Below are 14,390 nucleotides of genomic sequence, written 5' to 3' on the forward strand. Positions count from 1 at the left end.
TGAGATTTTTACCTTATATCTTTGCTTCTCAATCTTCAGCTGTTACACACAAACAATTCTTAGCTGTACCTCTTAAAGGTTGTTGAAAACTGATTCTCCTCAATCTGTCTACTCAGCTTTGTCAAAGTCAGCTTTACAGATACAAAAGGAGACTTTTTCCTCTGAGAACTGATTATACTTCACCACGATCTGGGAATCACATTATTCCTTTCCTTTTCCATCTTTGCATGTTCTTTTGGAGTGACTATTTTGATCAAGTGATTTCCAGTACCTCTCAACAAACATGGCTTCAATTCTTAGTCCAGGGAAAAGAATTAATTTATTTCATCTGTATTGTCTTAATTATAAGAACCAGGCTTTTTTTACAGCTCACTGCTTGTGTAGTTCTTAATCTGTAACCTATTATGATTTAATTCCCCTAAAGTTTAGTGTTTCAGATGTGGTATCTGGAACAGGATATCTTGTTTTTAATTTCAGTAACTTGCTCTTGTAAACGAGAGAATCACTCTTGTTTACATCTTGGATCTTCTGGTCACCTGATGACTTTTACACTGTGTGTGGAATGAAGTTCATCTTGTCTTGCCTGTTTGAAGTTCAAGAAAAGTGTTTGAGCAAACAGTGCTTTGTTTGGTGTATTGTTTCAGACTCCTCGAAGACAAAAAAGGCTGTTTTGTAGGTACCATGATGGAAACAGAAACCCTCATCTGCTCATAGCTCCCTTTAAAGAAGAAGATGAATGGGACAGTCCTCATATTGTGCGATACTATGATGTCATGTCTGATGAAGAAATAGAGAAAATTAAACAACTAGCAAAGCCAAGAGTAAGTTTCCCTTTTTCCATCTCACTAATGACAGCTAATTCCATGCTTCAGTCTCTATTAGCAAGAACTAAGCAAAGATTTGAAAGATCTGGTTTCATACTACAGATGATAAACTGCAGCTGTGAGCCTAAAGGGAGTGATTTTGAAACTGCCTGGTGACGTAGGACCATAACCCCAGGCTCCCAAAGGTATTTATGCACCATTGCACTTAATTATGCAAAGTTCTCAGTAAATGGCTTAGAAAGCTTTAAGAAATTAGAGACTAGACTTGAAAAGTTAAATGGCTGACTTAAAATAATAGGAGTAGGTGTGCAATATGCTTTAAGTCTGCCTTTTGAACTGGAAACAAATTTAAATGAAATTTAAAAAGCCCAAATCTTAATAGAAGCAGAAAGAAGAAAAATTAAATTGTGCTAGAATAATGCCTAGGGTTTGGGTGTTTGTTTGTGTGTCCTAGAATCCACTGCTTCTGTTCTAAACCATAGATGTTCCCTGTTACCCATGGTATGAGTTCTGGTGACTCTGCACACAATAAAAAAAGTAGCTACCTCATGAAAGCTAGTAATTATCTGTTTTTTCTGGAGGTGGAATTTTCTGGCAGTGTGATAGTAGTAGATGCCCCCTTAGTTTTTTTGTCAAGTCTGAACAGAATGTTAAACTGAACAGATCTTTGCTTATAAAGGAGTGGCTCATTTTAGCGCTCTTCAGGCTACAACTATGAAATATGGTACTAAAATTTCAGTGAAGATTTACCCTTCTGTAAGTATTTCTAAATGTAAGCATAAATAGTTGGAAACAGATTGAGAAACTGCTTTCCAAGATCATTAATAATTTAGGATGTTTGTGAAGCTGGTCTTCTATGACTACCAGCCAGCAATGGAAGTGTTGGCTGAACACTCATGTCTCAGTGAGGATTCTCACCTCCTTAAATGGAGAATTTTTCCTATTAGATCATAGTAGAAAACTTCAAGGGCTTCAGATAAAATGGAAGCATTCACATAGACCATATAATTTAATCTATTTTATCAAATAAAGCGTCATCTAAAGACAGCTAGTTGTTTTTTCTAAACCTATGTGTAGTTAAGCTGCAGGGATAACTTTAAATTCTGCAGTACTACTAAAAGAATGGAAAATCCAAGTACTGTGATGAGATTGTCCTTAATAAGTGCGGCTTAATTTTAGCCTGGAAATGTTAATTAATAATCATGGAAGCTTTCAGACAAAACTGATATGTTATTTTGTTTTAGGCTGAGAAAAATCCACTTTCTTTATTCTAAAATGCATTTTCAAGAAATGTTTACTTTTGAGTCCAGCATTATCTGAAGTTTAGATTTGCCAATACTTTCTGTAGAGCAAGAACATCTGTATGTATTGGGAGTAGCTGCAGATGAGTTGCTTTTTATGCTTGTTTTGCAAAATGCAATCACTGTTATTCCACTTCCAAAAAGTAGGTCCAACTTTTCAGGCAATCCATCAGAACTGGCTAGGGAGGGTCAAGAAAATTGTCAGCTCTATTGATGTGAATAGCATTGAGGAAGGTCCACCATCATAGTATGAGAACCATATTCCCAAAATTCTTGATGTTACCTGCAGAATTTCAGAAGGAAATAACAATGGAGAGCTTGCTGAACTAAATAGACTCTGAAACCGTCAGTGAAGCTTCTAACCAATGAAGGGTGTTACGATGATTTTTGAAAGCAAATGCCTCTTACAAGGCTGATTTCTCCACCCTGAGAGAGGAAGCATCACATTTATGAGTTGTTTATACCAAGATGTAGGTTGTCTTAAATGAAGAAACCTACCTATCAGAGCAGATAGGGAATAATATCAAAGCAGTCAGGCTTTTATTTAGATTAAATGCTGGGTGCAGAAATCAAGCAAACATGTACAAACTTTAAAATGGCAGCAGAATGAAAAGTTTGGGAAGCAAAATATATATTCCTAAAGTTATGCTTCACTCTACCAGTGAAGAACAACATTCAATCAGCCTGACTCTTCTATTATAATTTATACAGGCGAAATCTGGAACAAAATAGCAGTGAGTCAGAATTACAGCAACAGCTGTGCCAGGAACACTTGTACAGGGACAAGACAGCTGGAGTGTAAAGCTGGCTGGAGACTTATTTGAGGGAAAATGAAGGAAATAAATGCATTCTCTGAAGAAGATGAGAATAAAAAAGCTTTCTATGACCTATAATTAGGTGGCAGAAAAGAGGGATGATTTAGAGTGTGTGTAGTTGGCAGGAGTTAAATTTAAATGTGGTCTGAGTTTACAGTCAAAGAAAGGAGTGTCCCAGTTCTTGTTCTCTGCTGCAAGAATGAAACCAAAATGAACTGGTGTATTGTTAGCAGTCATCTGTCATTCTTACACCACAAAAAACTTTATTAGTTTTACCAAGTTCCATTTTTTTCCTACTGATCTGGTGGTATGGCCTGTATGTGATACTAGCTGTTTAAAATATGTAGGTGTGCTGTGCTTTTGCAGAGTTACTTCTGCAACAGTTTGAGATGTTATTACATGCTGAACTAGATGTTCCAGACATCTTTCAGCTGGAAAATTTGAGCATGGGAATGTTGAGAGTTGTCCTTGGGAGTTTACTACCACTGGGTATTTGCTTGTCCCATAATTTGTAATTTGTTCTATAAAAGTTTTCACTTGTTATTTTACATCTGAGAATGAGGTTGGGTTTTAGTCCACATGAGGAGCTGACTTGTTAAATTCTGCGCTATCCAATGATTTTCTCTTTGCCAGGAACTTGCACATCACATGTTAACTTGTGTTGTTGTTCCCTCTCACTAATATTGACTCCAGCTGTTTAAAAAATGTGCCTTCAAAACCTGTTCAGCAAGCACCTCATGGCTTTAATCAATATCATGGCTTGTGCAGTTCATCAGACTCTTTTTCCAGGATCAAGTGCAGGTGATGGTGATGTACTTGTGTTTCTGCATGTGCTGTTTTAGCATGAAATGAGATCATATTGTACGTTGAAGCTCTTTCATCCAGTGAGATATTGAAGAGGGACAAATCGGGTGTTGCTTTTGGTAAGAGACGAGAAATTTTCTATCCTGTAGCTGATGTGTTTCTTCCCCCTTGGGATTTTTTTTTGGCACAGCTGGCACGAGCCACAGTACGCGATCCCAAAACCGGTGTCCTTACAGTGGCTAGCTACAGGGTATCCAAGAGGTAAGCAGAGAGAAGGGTTGAGCTTTAAGGTTTTTGTGCTTAACAGCTGTTGTTTGCTACCTACTGCTTTGCATATAACAAATGCATGCAAAATGACTCTTTTAGCCATCTGACAAAGGGTAGAAGAATCATTCTGCCTTGGGAAATGTGATGTGGTGATTTGGATTGTAAAATGTGCTGCTATCCTTCCTGTAGCTCATGGTTGGAAGAAAATGATGATCCTGTTGTGGCTAAGGTGAATCAGCGAATGCAGCAGATCACAGGGTTAACAGTGAAAACAGCTGAGCTCTTGCAGGTTGGTGCACTGGCCTTCATCCTGGTGGAATTAGCTGCTGGTTAGGGTGATCTGGTGCAGACGGATGTTTTCCCTGTGTATGCCAGGCAGAGAAGGGTGGAGATATCAAAGCAATATAACTTCATACAGGAATCTGAGATTTACCAATTTGTTCTGAATGAAATGCCTACTGCTTATTTTTCAAGTCTGCAAAAGCTTATCCTCTGTCCTAATTCAATGCTTCTAAGACCCAAATATTTTTTGTAGTCCTGCTATAGTCTCATATGAATTATCTCTAGATGGCTGTTGGGGAGAAGACTGCCAGTAGTTACAGCACTGCCAGAATAGCTGTATGTTAGCCCATTCACTGTTCCTCTTCCTTCGTGCTCCTTGAATTCCTGTTTCAGAGCCTGATTGAAATACTTTTATTGCAGGCTATCCATAGAAATCAGGTAGTTATGTAGTGATCTGGGAGACACATTAAATACAGCCTCAGAGTAACTAAAACATGTTATGTGATCATAAAGTAAGCGAAGAGGTGCTTTGAAGTTAATTTTCTGTGATCCTGGAGAGGCACTGGTATGTAACAGACCATACATGAGTGGCACAGAGTCCAGTTCTGGACCCACAGGAAGTTGCACATATTCATCTCTCTTTCTGTCTGAGGAAGGAAGCAAAAGTGTGGTGGAAGTGTTACCGCTGAATGTTTAACAGGCTGTTGTAGTGATAAGTACAAACTCTCAAACTGCAAAAGGGAAAAAGCACTCAAGTTGTTTTTCAACTGGGTACCTCAGTTCCGGCAATCTATAAATAAATTAAGTGTACTATAGATTATAATCTTGCCACAAAGTGCTGTTTCTCAGAGCATGCTTTGGATTTCTGAGAGCAAGTGCTATTCTGCAGCAGTCATTTGCAGTGCAATAGATATTTATGTGCTTCCTTCTTCTATGCTGTAGGTTGCCAACTACGGAATGGGAGGGCAGTATGAGCCACACTTTGATTTTTCTAGGGTAAGATCACACTTGCAATTATTTCTTAGTGGGGTGGGAAGGAGGGAACAGTTTAGTCTGAAAGAACTGTTGAAAGTGTTTTCTGTTAGAGCATTTTATATGTAGCTCTGTTGCATGGATGGATTGATTTCTGAAAAACCTTTGCACTGCCTTCTCTGATGCTGAAAGTTCAAGGGAATAATGAACAAATCTCCCTGCTTACCTCTGGGACCTTGATTCCTTACACAGTACAGAGACACTAAAAGTCATGCAGCACTTGAATGTGCTCTTTGCATTTGTACATTTCTATTTGTAGACTGAGGTCTGCTAGCCCTGGGTTATGAGTCTGCCTTGTTCCATTATGCTTCTGAGTTTAGTGATGTTGTCCAAACTTTGCTCTGCTGAGTGCCTTAAAGCATTTTGCAGGAGCTGACTGAGGAGATCTCCTTCCACCTTCCTCCCGAAAAGTAAACATTATGGAAATCCTCGTGGTTGTGCAGCCCTACTGGCAGACCTTTGAGAATGGCTGCAGCACTGAGGTCTGAAAAGAGTCCCCATGGTTAATGTTGAGGGCAGTGCTCCAGTGCAGGTAGATGTACAGGCAGTAGTGCCTGGTCTCCATGAGGCACTAGAGGGCTCTGCCTGGCAAAAAAACAACTCTGGTTTGCTGTTGGAGAAAGAAGAGCAGATTCGTAATAATTACCCTAAACAACTTCATGGACGTGCTAAGCATACTGAAGAGATGCGGTGACTGGTAATTTCAAATATAAAATCCATGTGATGCCTTGATTTCTGTGGTATTTGGGTGGGATCTGGCATGATTCAGATTGTCCCAGTGGTTTTACCTGGTAGGAGGGATTGTGGCAGCCAGAGCACACAACCCAGTAATTGAGTGCAGAATTGAAGCCACCCAACTTAGCACTGTTTAAAAAAATAAATAAAATTCCAAGTTTCAACACTATGGAAGCTTGTATTTGTTAGCTTTGGCCCATTCTGAGAATTTTCCTCTTAACATCAAGTCTGCTTAGTTTCCTGAGTTGAGCAAATGCTCTTAAATTCTCTTCAAAGCCTTTGAACTCAAGGACCTCAGGCATCAAGTTGGCCACTGTGGACTTTACTTTTGGATTAGGAGCTGGAGCAGAGCCCCACTTAGAACATAACCTTGGCTGCAGTTGTCAGTTGAGGCAAGGCAACTGCAGAGGTTGCTGCAGCTTTGGTCTGGTCCTGCAGGCTCTCTATGCATCACAACCTTTGTGTTGAAATAGAGGTGCTGCTGTGTCTCCCCAGCTTCTGATCAGCATTTTGAAGCTTTTTGTTCCCTTGCAGTTCTCAAATAGAGGCACTTCAGTAGCTGCCTATTACAACTTGGAGATTCTACTGGTTGTTCAAGTTAGATTTTTGCTGTTGAAGTTCAGAAATTTGTAGTTGGATCTGGGTTTCACAGCAGTGGCAGTAACCAGGGAATTCACTGTATTTCAGTGTTCTTGTATTGGCTTTTTTGGATTGGATTTGCATGTGCAAGTCTTGGGGTTTTTATGAACACGTTTCAGGAAAGATCACTTGCTTCAGGCAGATTCAACTACAACATATTAGACCTGGTCACTGTGGTTTTCCTTGCTGTTTGTCTTTTTCTATACTGATTTATTGTTGTCTTTAAATGTTGAACATTATTACTTTCATGTGTAAAAATGCACCTTGATGTCCCCTGACCGGAATGACTTCCTGACTATTAGCAATGTAAATAAATTTCTAATTTCATTTTTTGAAGGCAAGGATGACACTGGTATTCTAGATGTTCTTTCTGCTTCTACACTAGCACTATTGTGATCTCAACTTCAAATGAACAAATGAAACTCAATGATTTTTACAGACTAAAGACAATTTGATCTTTTTGATGTGGTCTTTAGTCCTAGACAGGCAACCACCTGAAACTACTCTATAGTTTTGTCTGCTGTCAAAACATGCAATTGCACTTCTAATGACAGTATTTCTTTGAGTTGCTACATTTACAAGAATCTGTTATCTAAAGCCCACTGAAGATTAATTTATTGTATTCATGCCAGTTATTGACTTTGGATCAGTGCCCAGAACAATAATGGCCTGTTGTTGACCTTACTTGGATAACATCTGTGCCACAGGCCCTGAAAGCATTACTTCTATTGTCCCTTGTTCAGTGCAATTTCTCCTTGTTGCATCCAAGTGCTCTGTGCATGCAGCTGTGCACCCTGGCTGCAACTTGTGATGGCTTTAATGTTGCCCTGTATCAGTTGTCCCCTTTCAATTCTAATTCTTTAAATTGGGCTTGAGGATCTCTGCAGAGCTGATGTACGTAGCTCTGGTGAGAGTCTGTTTGGAACCTGGGTTAAAGTTGTTGTCTGTTGCAGCGACCATTTGACAGCACACTCAAATCGGAAGGAAATAGGCTAGCGACGTTTCTTAACTATGTAAGTATCTCTGTCTGTCTACTGTCTGGGAGCTTGAAATTTGCAGTTATTCTCATTTAATTTTATAGAAAGATGAGCCAGATGCTTTCAAGCGGTTAGGGACTGGAAATCGTGTGGCCACTTTTTTAAACTATGTAAGTATGATGATCTTTTATGCATTGAGTGTATCTTTAGCAGCATCTTTTTACAGCTTGTGCAGTTTTGTAGAGATTTCCTGTCATCTGGCAATAGGGATTTCATTATTCCTGCAAGCATCAGGTGCTATCCCATCTGAATTGATAGAATTTTGATGGTATTTAACCTTAGAGCAGAAAATTTGAATATAGGACCCATCTTCTCCTTTTGACCACTCTGCTATGGAATCTTCTACTTAATTTGATTCCATGGGGGGAGAGGAGACTTTGGCTTATTTCTCAGAGGCAAATACTTGCTGTACTCATGTGGTATGCTTTTGGAGAACTTAACTATCAACTGCTTAGTGCGAGACAGTCATATTTTTCCACCACTGTTTGACAGCATGTGATGTTGTGGTCCGTCATCCTCAGCTCTGTGGCAAAGCCAGAGTTACACAGTTGCTCATCACGGTTGCTGCTTCAACAAATGGAGGGAGGCAGAGCTGATAAGCTTGGTGCAACTAGGTTACAAGTGCAGATTTGAAAGATTCCTTAGTTGCCTGCATTACACAGCCCACAGACCATGTAAACTGGAATCCTAAACATACCTGCCCCTGTGAATAATGGCCTTGTTTTCACAGTAGTCTTCTGTCACTATTTTATCTATCAACCTATACCCACTGTATCTTTAGGATCACTTCATCTTCTGTGTTTAAGATTTGAGTGATGTAACTTAACTATTTTGTCACAGATTTTCAAATTGGATGGCTGACATTATATTTTAAAAGTGAAACACAGCTCAAAACAGAACCAGGAACACTTGCAGCTTGATATGGCAGGAAACCATATAATCTTCAAAACAAGAATTAGAGTAAGATGGGTTGCTGTGAAATATTCTGCTGCAAAGAGATTTTGATTTTAAATTGACTTGATCTTTATTTTGTTTGCTTCTCAGAATTTTGGATCAGCTTTGATTTAGAAGGAACAATGCACATCTTCTCTGCCAGTTGTACATGGTCAAAGGCAATTTGCCCCTGTTTGTCCAGTATAGTACACATAACAGATCATTCATGTACCAACACCTTTACTAAAAAGAGTAGTTTGTCTAAGACATTTGTATTAACTTGTGAGGCTGCATGCACATGCTTTCTAGTTGGAAGGGGCAAGAATCTGTGTACCTGTGCATCTGATGCCCTTTTATTGTACCAAACAGGAGGACAACAGAGTGGTAATAACATCTGCTTTAAGCAGAAATCCAAGTTACAGGGATTGTGGGGATTTGTGGAGTGTATTGATAGTAGTTTAATTTGGTGGGAGCTGGATCTGGCTAATTTGTTTCTTTTAATTAGAATGTGATCCAAAGCTTACTGAATTCAGTGGGAAGATGTTTTATTTTTAATGGGAGCATTTCCAGGACCTTTGGGTTTTGAGTCAAGTGTAGAATTTACAATAAATCCACTGTTAGTGATGAATAAAAGAGGATTAAATTCATTCTGCTGTAGTAGGGCAAAGCACAAAGATGCACGGTTTTGTTTAGTCACATAGCTGTAGCCGTAGAAGCTTGAGTTGCCTAAAGTACTTGAAATTGCATAAGACTGTTGGTGAACAGCATAAAAACAGTGTAGAAAGAGAGGCTTTCTAATAGTTTATGTAGTTTTTGAAGTGGCTGACCAAGATATATGAATTAAATTATTAAAATGAGTTCCTGAACACATGGTTTCAATTTGAGGAAATACGTGGTTTAACAGACACTTGTTTTCCTAATTGGATCATAAAATGGAATGAAATTATTGAAAACAGCTTACTCTGAAGTCCTCTTTCTTGTTCTAGAGTATTAGCTTATTAACATTGCAGGTACACAACTTCTAGTGGCTATTTGAAGTACAGCATACATAATCTAGGAAATATATATCTAGATATACATAATCTGGACAAAAGCCTCCAGCTGAAATAAAATCCTTCAACAGCAGGTACTCCTTCTGCAGTTTGTGCTGGTTGAAGTGCACCCTCCTCATCAGTGCTCCTTGTAGAGGTGCAACTGGAAATCTCAAGCCTTGGGACAATTTAGCTTATGGGGCTGTATAAAATTATTGTAAATATACAGTTTGTGGACTTTGTTTTCTCAGATGAGTGACGTAGAAGCTGGAGGAGCTACAGTTTTTCCAGATTTTGGGGCAGCATTATGGCCCAAGAAGGTAAAGTCTGTTTATATGTTTGGTTTTATTCCTTCTCTCTCCACTTCCTGTCTCTCCTTCAGCACAGTCCATGTAAAAGTCAGCTCATGTGACAAGTGCACTTCATTGCAACTTAGTGATTTTGCAGACTCAGGGGCATCATCTCCCTTTGTTGGCAATGTATGAAGTGAACAGTTTCTCTGTACAGCTGTTTTTAACAAAGTAAACTTGTGTTCAGTAGAATTCCTCTGTACTCTGAACATAGCTGAGGTAGAACAGGACTAATTTTTCATGTGTGGTTGATGGTGACCTGTTAAAGTACTTCCAGCTGCCTGCAGCTGAATCCATAGGTGTCTCCCTGGTTATATTGACTAGGTTCTGACTAATCCAGATCTGATCTCACTTTTCAGGGAACAGCAGTGTTTTGGTACAATCTCTTCAAAAGTGGTGAGGGGGATTATAGAACAAGACATGCAGCTTGTCCAGTACTAGTAGGGTGTAAATGGGGTAAGTAATACTTCTTTAGAAACAAAACATGAAGGAAGGCTCATGTGTGTAAAACGGGGGATATACTTACCTCTTATAAAAGCATTTAATAATTTAGTAATTTAATATCCTGGGTGTTGGCATTTCAACTACTAGAGTCATTTGGCCATAATGAAATTTCCTACCACTGATCTCATGAAGCATTAAGCAGGTGTATTGTACAGCTATAGCTTTTCTAGTGAGTTTTTGTGTCAATGGCAGCACAGAATGTAAGACTGTCACTGGGTTTGTGTAACGTATCAGCACCAGAATGACTTGAATTATCACTTGGCTAGAATCAGGTCGATTCCTACGAAGATCTGTCCATAGTTCTAGCTGCACAAGGATGAGAGCTTATTGCAAGGTAAATGGGAGTGTCTGGACACTAGGAATTTGTGCTTTCTGCTGAAAGCTCCTCAAGCTTCATATCCTCTATTCCCATACCTATATGTGCTAGCCTCTAAGGTATTCCCTTGGAGTGCCAAAGCATGCTGACTGACAGGGATACAAGCCCCAGAATACACTGCTCTGTTAGTGCTGGCTCCAGAATTGTGCATTGGGGAAGATCCTTTCTTCCCCAGACTTTTGCATCTTTGTTTATTTTTCCATGGGTGGATAGAAAAGTTAAGAAGCATGGATCCCCAAACTGAGAGATGTTTAAAGTATACATCTAGGTTGTGATGATACCCACACTGGGTACATGGTGATAAATAATTCCAGTTCCCTTTTTCCACAGTTTCAAACAAATGGTTTCATGAAAGAGGAAATGAATTCTTAAGACCTTGCGGGAGAACAGAGGTTGACTGAATTCCAGCCTGCTGCAGACCTTTGTTTCTGTCTCCTTTTCTACTGTTGTTTGTTCCAGTTCATTTCTAAGAAATGATCCATCTTTTTCTCCAAGAGTCCTGGCACTTTACTACAAAAGAACAATAAAAGATGTAACACTTGTGAAAGAAAGTAAATGACACTGTACACATCCATGTGTTTTGGTTGCAGTTATTTCCACATTATCCCAGCCTTTCTCCCTACAGTCTCCCTCTGTAGGTGCAAACAGTGCTGTGAGGAGTTCTGTTTGTTTGGGTGCTTGGTCTTGTGCCTTTTGTACCTCAGAAGATTTAGATGTTAAATATTGCTTTGAACCAAAGTTGTTTTTAAAAAAAGTCTTGTGTACATGTTGATTTTATTGTATTTCTATGCATCGCAATTTTTAAAGCAAAAATAAATGTTCTTTCTGCAAAGTGCTTCTGTATTTGGAGTTCTTGATTGGTGCATCAGTGTTTGGTTTTAGGGAACAGTGGGCCTTTACTTTTTCCTCTGGAGGCCTGTTGCCTTGTTTCCCTTTCCCTGTAGAAAATGCATCATGGTTTTGGACAGTGTTCTGTCTAAAACTCCAGAACATAAGACAGAACTGTTGCATCTTCTAATGAAAATGGAAAGGTGCAATTTGTGTATTGAAACTATAATGTGTCCTGGGAGCAGAGAGGCTGCATGTTTTGTGCCAGTGGCAATTGTAGTCTGTTTTGCACTTATGAGAAGCCTTTTCCTGTGGTGTTAACTGTCCTTTTGCAGGGTGCTATCTGTTTTTGACACAAGCAGTTACAAAAATCTGAAGCCTTTTAAGTATAGTCTTGACAATCCTTGCTTCCAAAAGCAGGCATCTGCTGATGAAAATGTTTTTCCCGTAGGAGTACTTGAACTCAACACCTATGGAAATCAGTAGCATGTTTTGCAAGCAAATCTTAATCTACTTTTGTAGACTTGGAAGGAGGGTTTTGTCATGCCCTTCAGACAGGCTGGGAATAATCCTTCCCTGTGATTCTCCTTTGCCCTTTTGCTCTGTTAAGTATTGGCCCCAAGCCAATACATGGAGTACTAAATGAAGTCCCATTTCTGAATTATTTACAAAGAAATGAGAGTTAATTTCTGGGGGGAAAAAAAGAGGTGAAAGTTATGGAGAAACATACAAATGTTTCAGAAATGGAGGGATTTGGTGTTAGTACTAGGCTCTTGTTCCAATGTGTGGCTGTGTAGGTGAATTGGTTTCGAAGCCACACCCTGACCCTGGCTGTGTTTGGGCCTGACTTCATGGGACTATGGATGACTGCAGATGAATTGAAAGCCAGAACTGGTAATGGTTGTACAACCATGAGCTAGTGCTTAAAGACATGCTTGGGCAATAGTTAATGTCCCAATGCATGGAACTGGCTTGAGAAAATGAAAAAAAGCTTCAATTGCATTGAAACATCCACTTACAGTCAATGTTGTCATATATCCAAAGCTGGTTTACTTTGTGCTTCTGCATTGCTCTGTTGTGCAAAGACTGAGTGAGGTAAGGCGTAAAACAGGTGGTGGGTGGGGTTAGAAGCAATTCCCCTGCTGTCCCCTTGGGAGACACTCGTGGAACGGGAATTTGTTAGATATAATAAATGTCATCAATTTATTCTATCAATACTAAAGCAATGTGCCTCAGCAATGCATCTTCATGTGCTTCCTTATTTTTATGTGAAGAACTGATGAATTTTGAGGGTTATTACTTCATTTAGATGCAGTATGCGCCTGTACTTGCTAAAGCTTCGATTTTTCTGTTAAACATGCATAACTGATTGAATAAAGAGGCCTTGCATTGTCCAGAGACTTGCTGAACTCAAGTTGTTAATAATGCTGAAATGAGAATCTAGACTTGTGACTAAGCTTTGTGCAAATACTTAGTGCAGATGGCTATAGAAACTGCAATTTTTTTCCTAAAAGCTTTGAAGACCCAGTACAGCAGAGCTCAATAGATGTTCTCTAATCTCCTAGGGCCCTCCTTTGCTTGCCATGAATTTTGCAGTTGCTCGCTGGCTGTTCAGAATATCTCATTGTTGACCTCCAGTTTTCTTAGTAAAATGTTTCAGCATGACATAAACTTGGGAAATAAGGAGTTTTGCTTTATAGCAAAGCAGTCAACATATGACACTCTTGCAGATGTGAAGTGGCAGTGAGCCAAAGCCTCAGTCTCTGGTTGGAACACTCTGGGCTTCAGGGGAAGGAAGAGGAACCTACTTTGTCAACGTGGTATGTTGACAGATATAGTTCACGTCAGGATTCTGGCCAAAAACTGCACATCCCACTTCTGAAATAGCATAGTTGGCTGGGACATACTGTTGTTAACTGTGTGTTAGCATACTGAACTTGTAAAGATAATTTTACTTGTTTGTTTTCCCTGGGAAAAATCCTATTCTCTCTTCTCAGTTGTCTTTGACCTTGCTCCCACCTAAAGCAGGAGTCAGTAAGTGTGGATGCAGAACTGCTTGAATGCCAAGCTTCTCTTGGTGCTCTATGCAGGATTTGCATACTGCTGATCTGATCTGAGAGTAAAAAGAATACTAGAAAACAAATACAATAACTTGAGAGAAAAGAGCATATACGTATACTTTGTTAGCAAAGCTGTGAGAAATGCCCCCCAGGAAGTCTCCAGCTTTCAGAGACGGCCCATGCTTAAGCATACACATCAGGATGTTTCTTCTGAAATTCCTGATGAGGCCTTGAGAGAAAGTCAAGGATAAAACCGAACTACTCACTTGATGTTAGGATCAGCTGGGTCAAAACTCACACAGATTAAGAACTATTTTTCCTTCAAATCTGTTTTTCTCTCACGCGCTAACGCCTGTCAAATGAAGGGTAACTGGGGTCATGGTGCCCTGAGCTCTCCTGGCAGCACCTTGCTGTGTGGGTATGTGTAACCAGAGTGTGACCCAGCACACTCTGCTAGGGGGAAGGTGAAAAGGAACCTGGCTACAGTTTGAATTTCCAACTGCTGGGACAGGTGGGCACGGGTATCTGCAGGGATGTGATGTGCTGGTGGGTAGCCCCACAGCTGCAGCTTG

At 39.7% G+C, this 14,390-nt stretch overlaps 1 protein-coding gene across 3 annotated transcripts in view; it reads left to right on the plus strand.

Annotated features, from left to right (window-relative positions):
• P4HA2 (prolyl 4-hydroxylase subunit alpha 2) overlaps positions 1–11,481 on the plus strand; it is a 39,913-nt gene extending 28,432 nt beyond the window's left edge. For 2 of the 3 annotated variants that reach the window (XM_033072944.1, XM_033072943.1), the window contains exons 9-16: positions 645–821; positions 3,935–4,005; positions 4,201–4,300; positions 5,236–5,289; positions 7,781–7,846; positions 9,952–10,020; positions 10,410–10,506; positions 11,261–11,481. In XM_033072944.1, coding sequence (XP_032928835.1) covers positions 645–821; positions 3,935–4,005; positions 4,201–4,300; positions 5,236–5,289; positions 7,781–7,846; positions 9,952–10,020; positions 10,410–10,506; positions 11,261–11,331 — 705 coding nt within the window. In that variant the 3' untranslated portion in view covers positions 11,332–11,481. Of the gene's footprint in view, positions 1–644; positions 822–3,934; positions 4,006–4,200; positions 4,301–5,235; positions 5,290–7,652; positions 7,713–7,780; positions 7,847–9,951; positions 10,021–10,409; positions 10,507–11,260 lie in introns of all 3 variants that reach the window. The other variant, XM_033072945.1, reaches the window with a different exon arrangement.
• The last annotated feature ends 2,909 nt before the right edge of the window (positions 11,482–14,390 follow it).

The sequence above is a fragment of the Catharus ustulatus genome, chromosome 15, assembly GCF_009819885.2.
Source record: "Catharus ustulatus isolate bCatUst1 chromosome 15, bCatUst1.pri.v2, whole genome shotgun sequence".
NCBI classification, from domain to species: domain Eukaryota; kingdom Metazoa; phylum Chordata; class Aves; order Passeriformes; family Turdidae; genus Catharus; species Catharus ustulatus.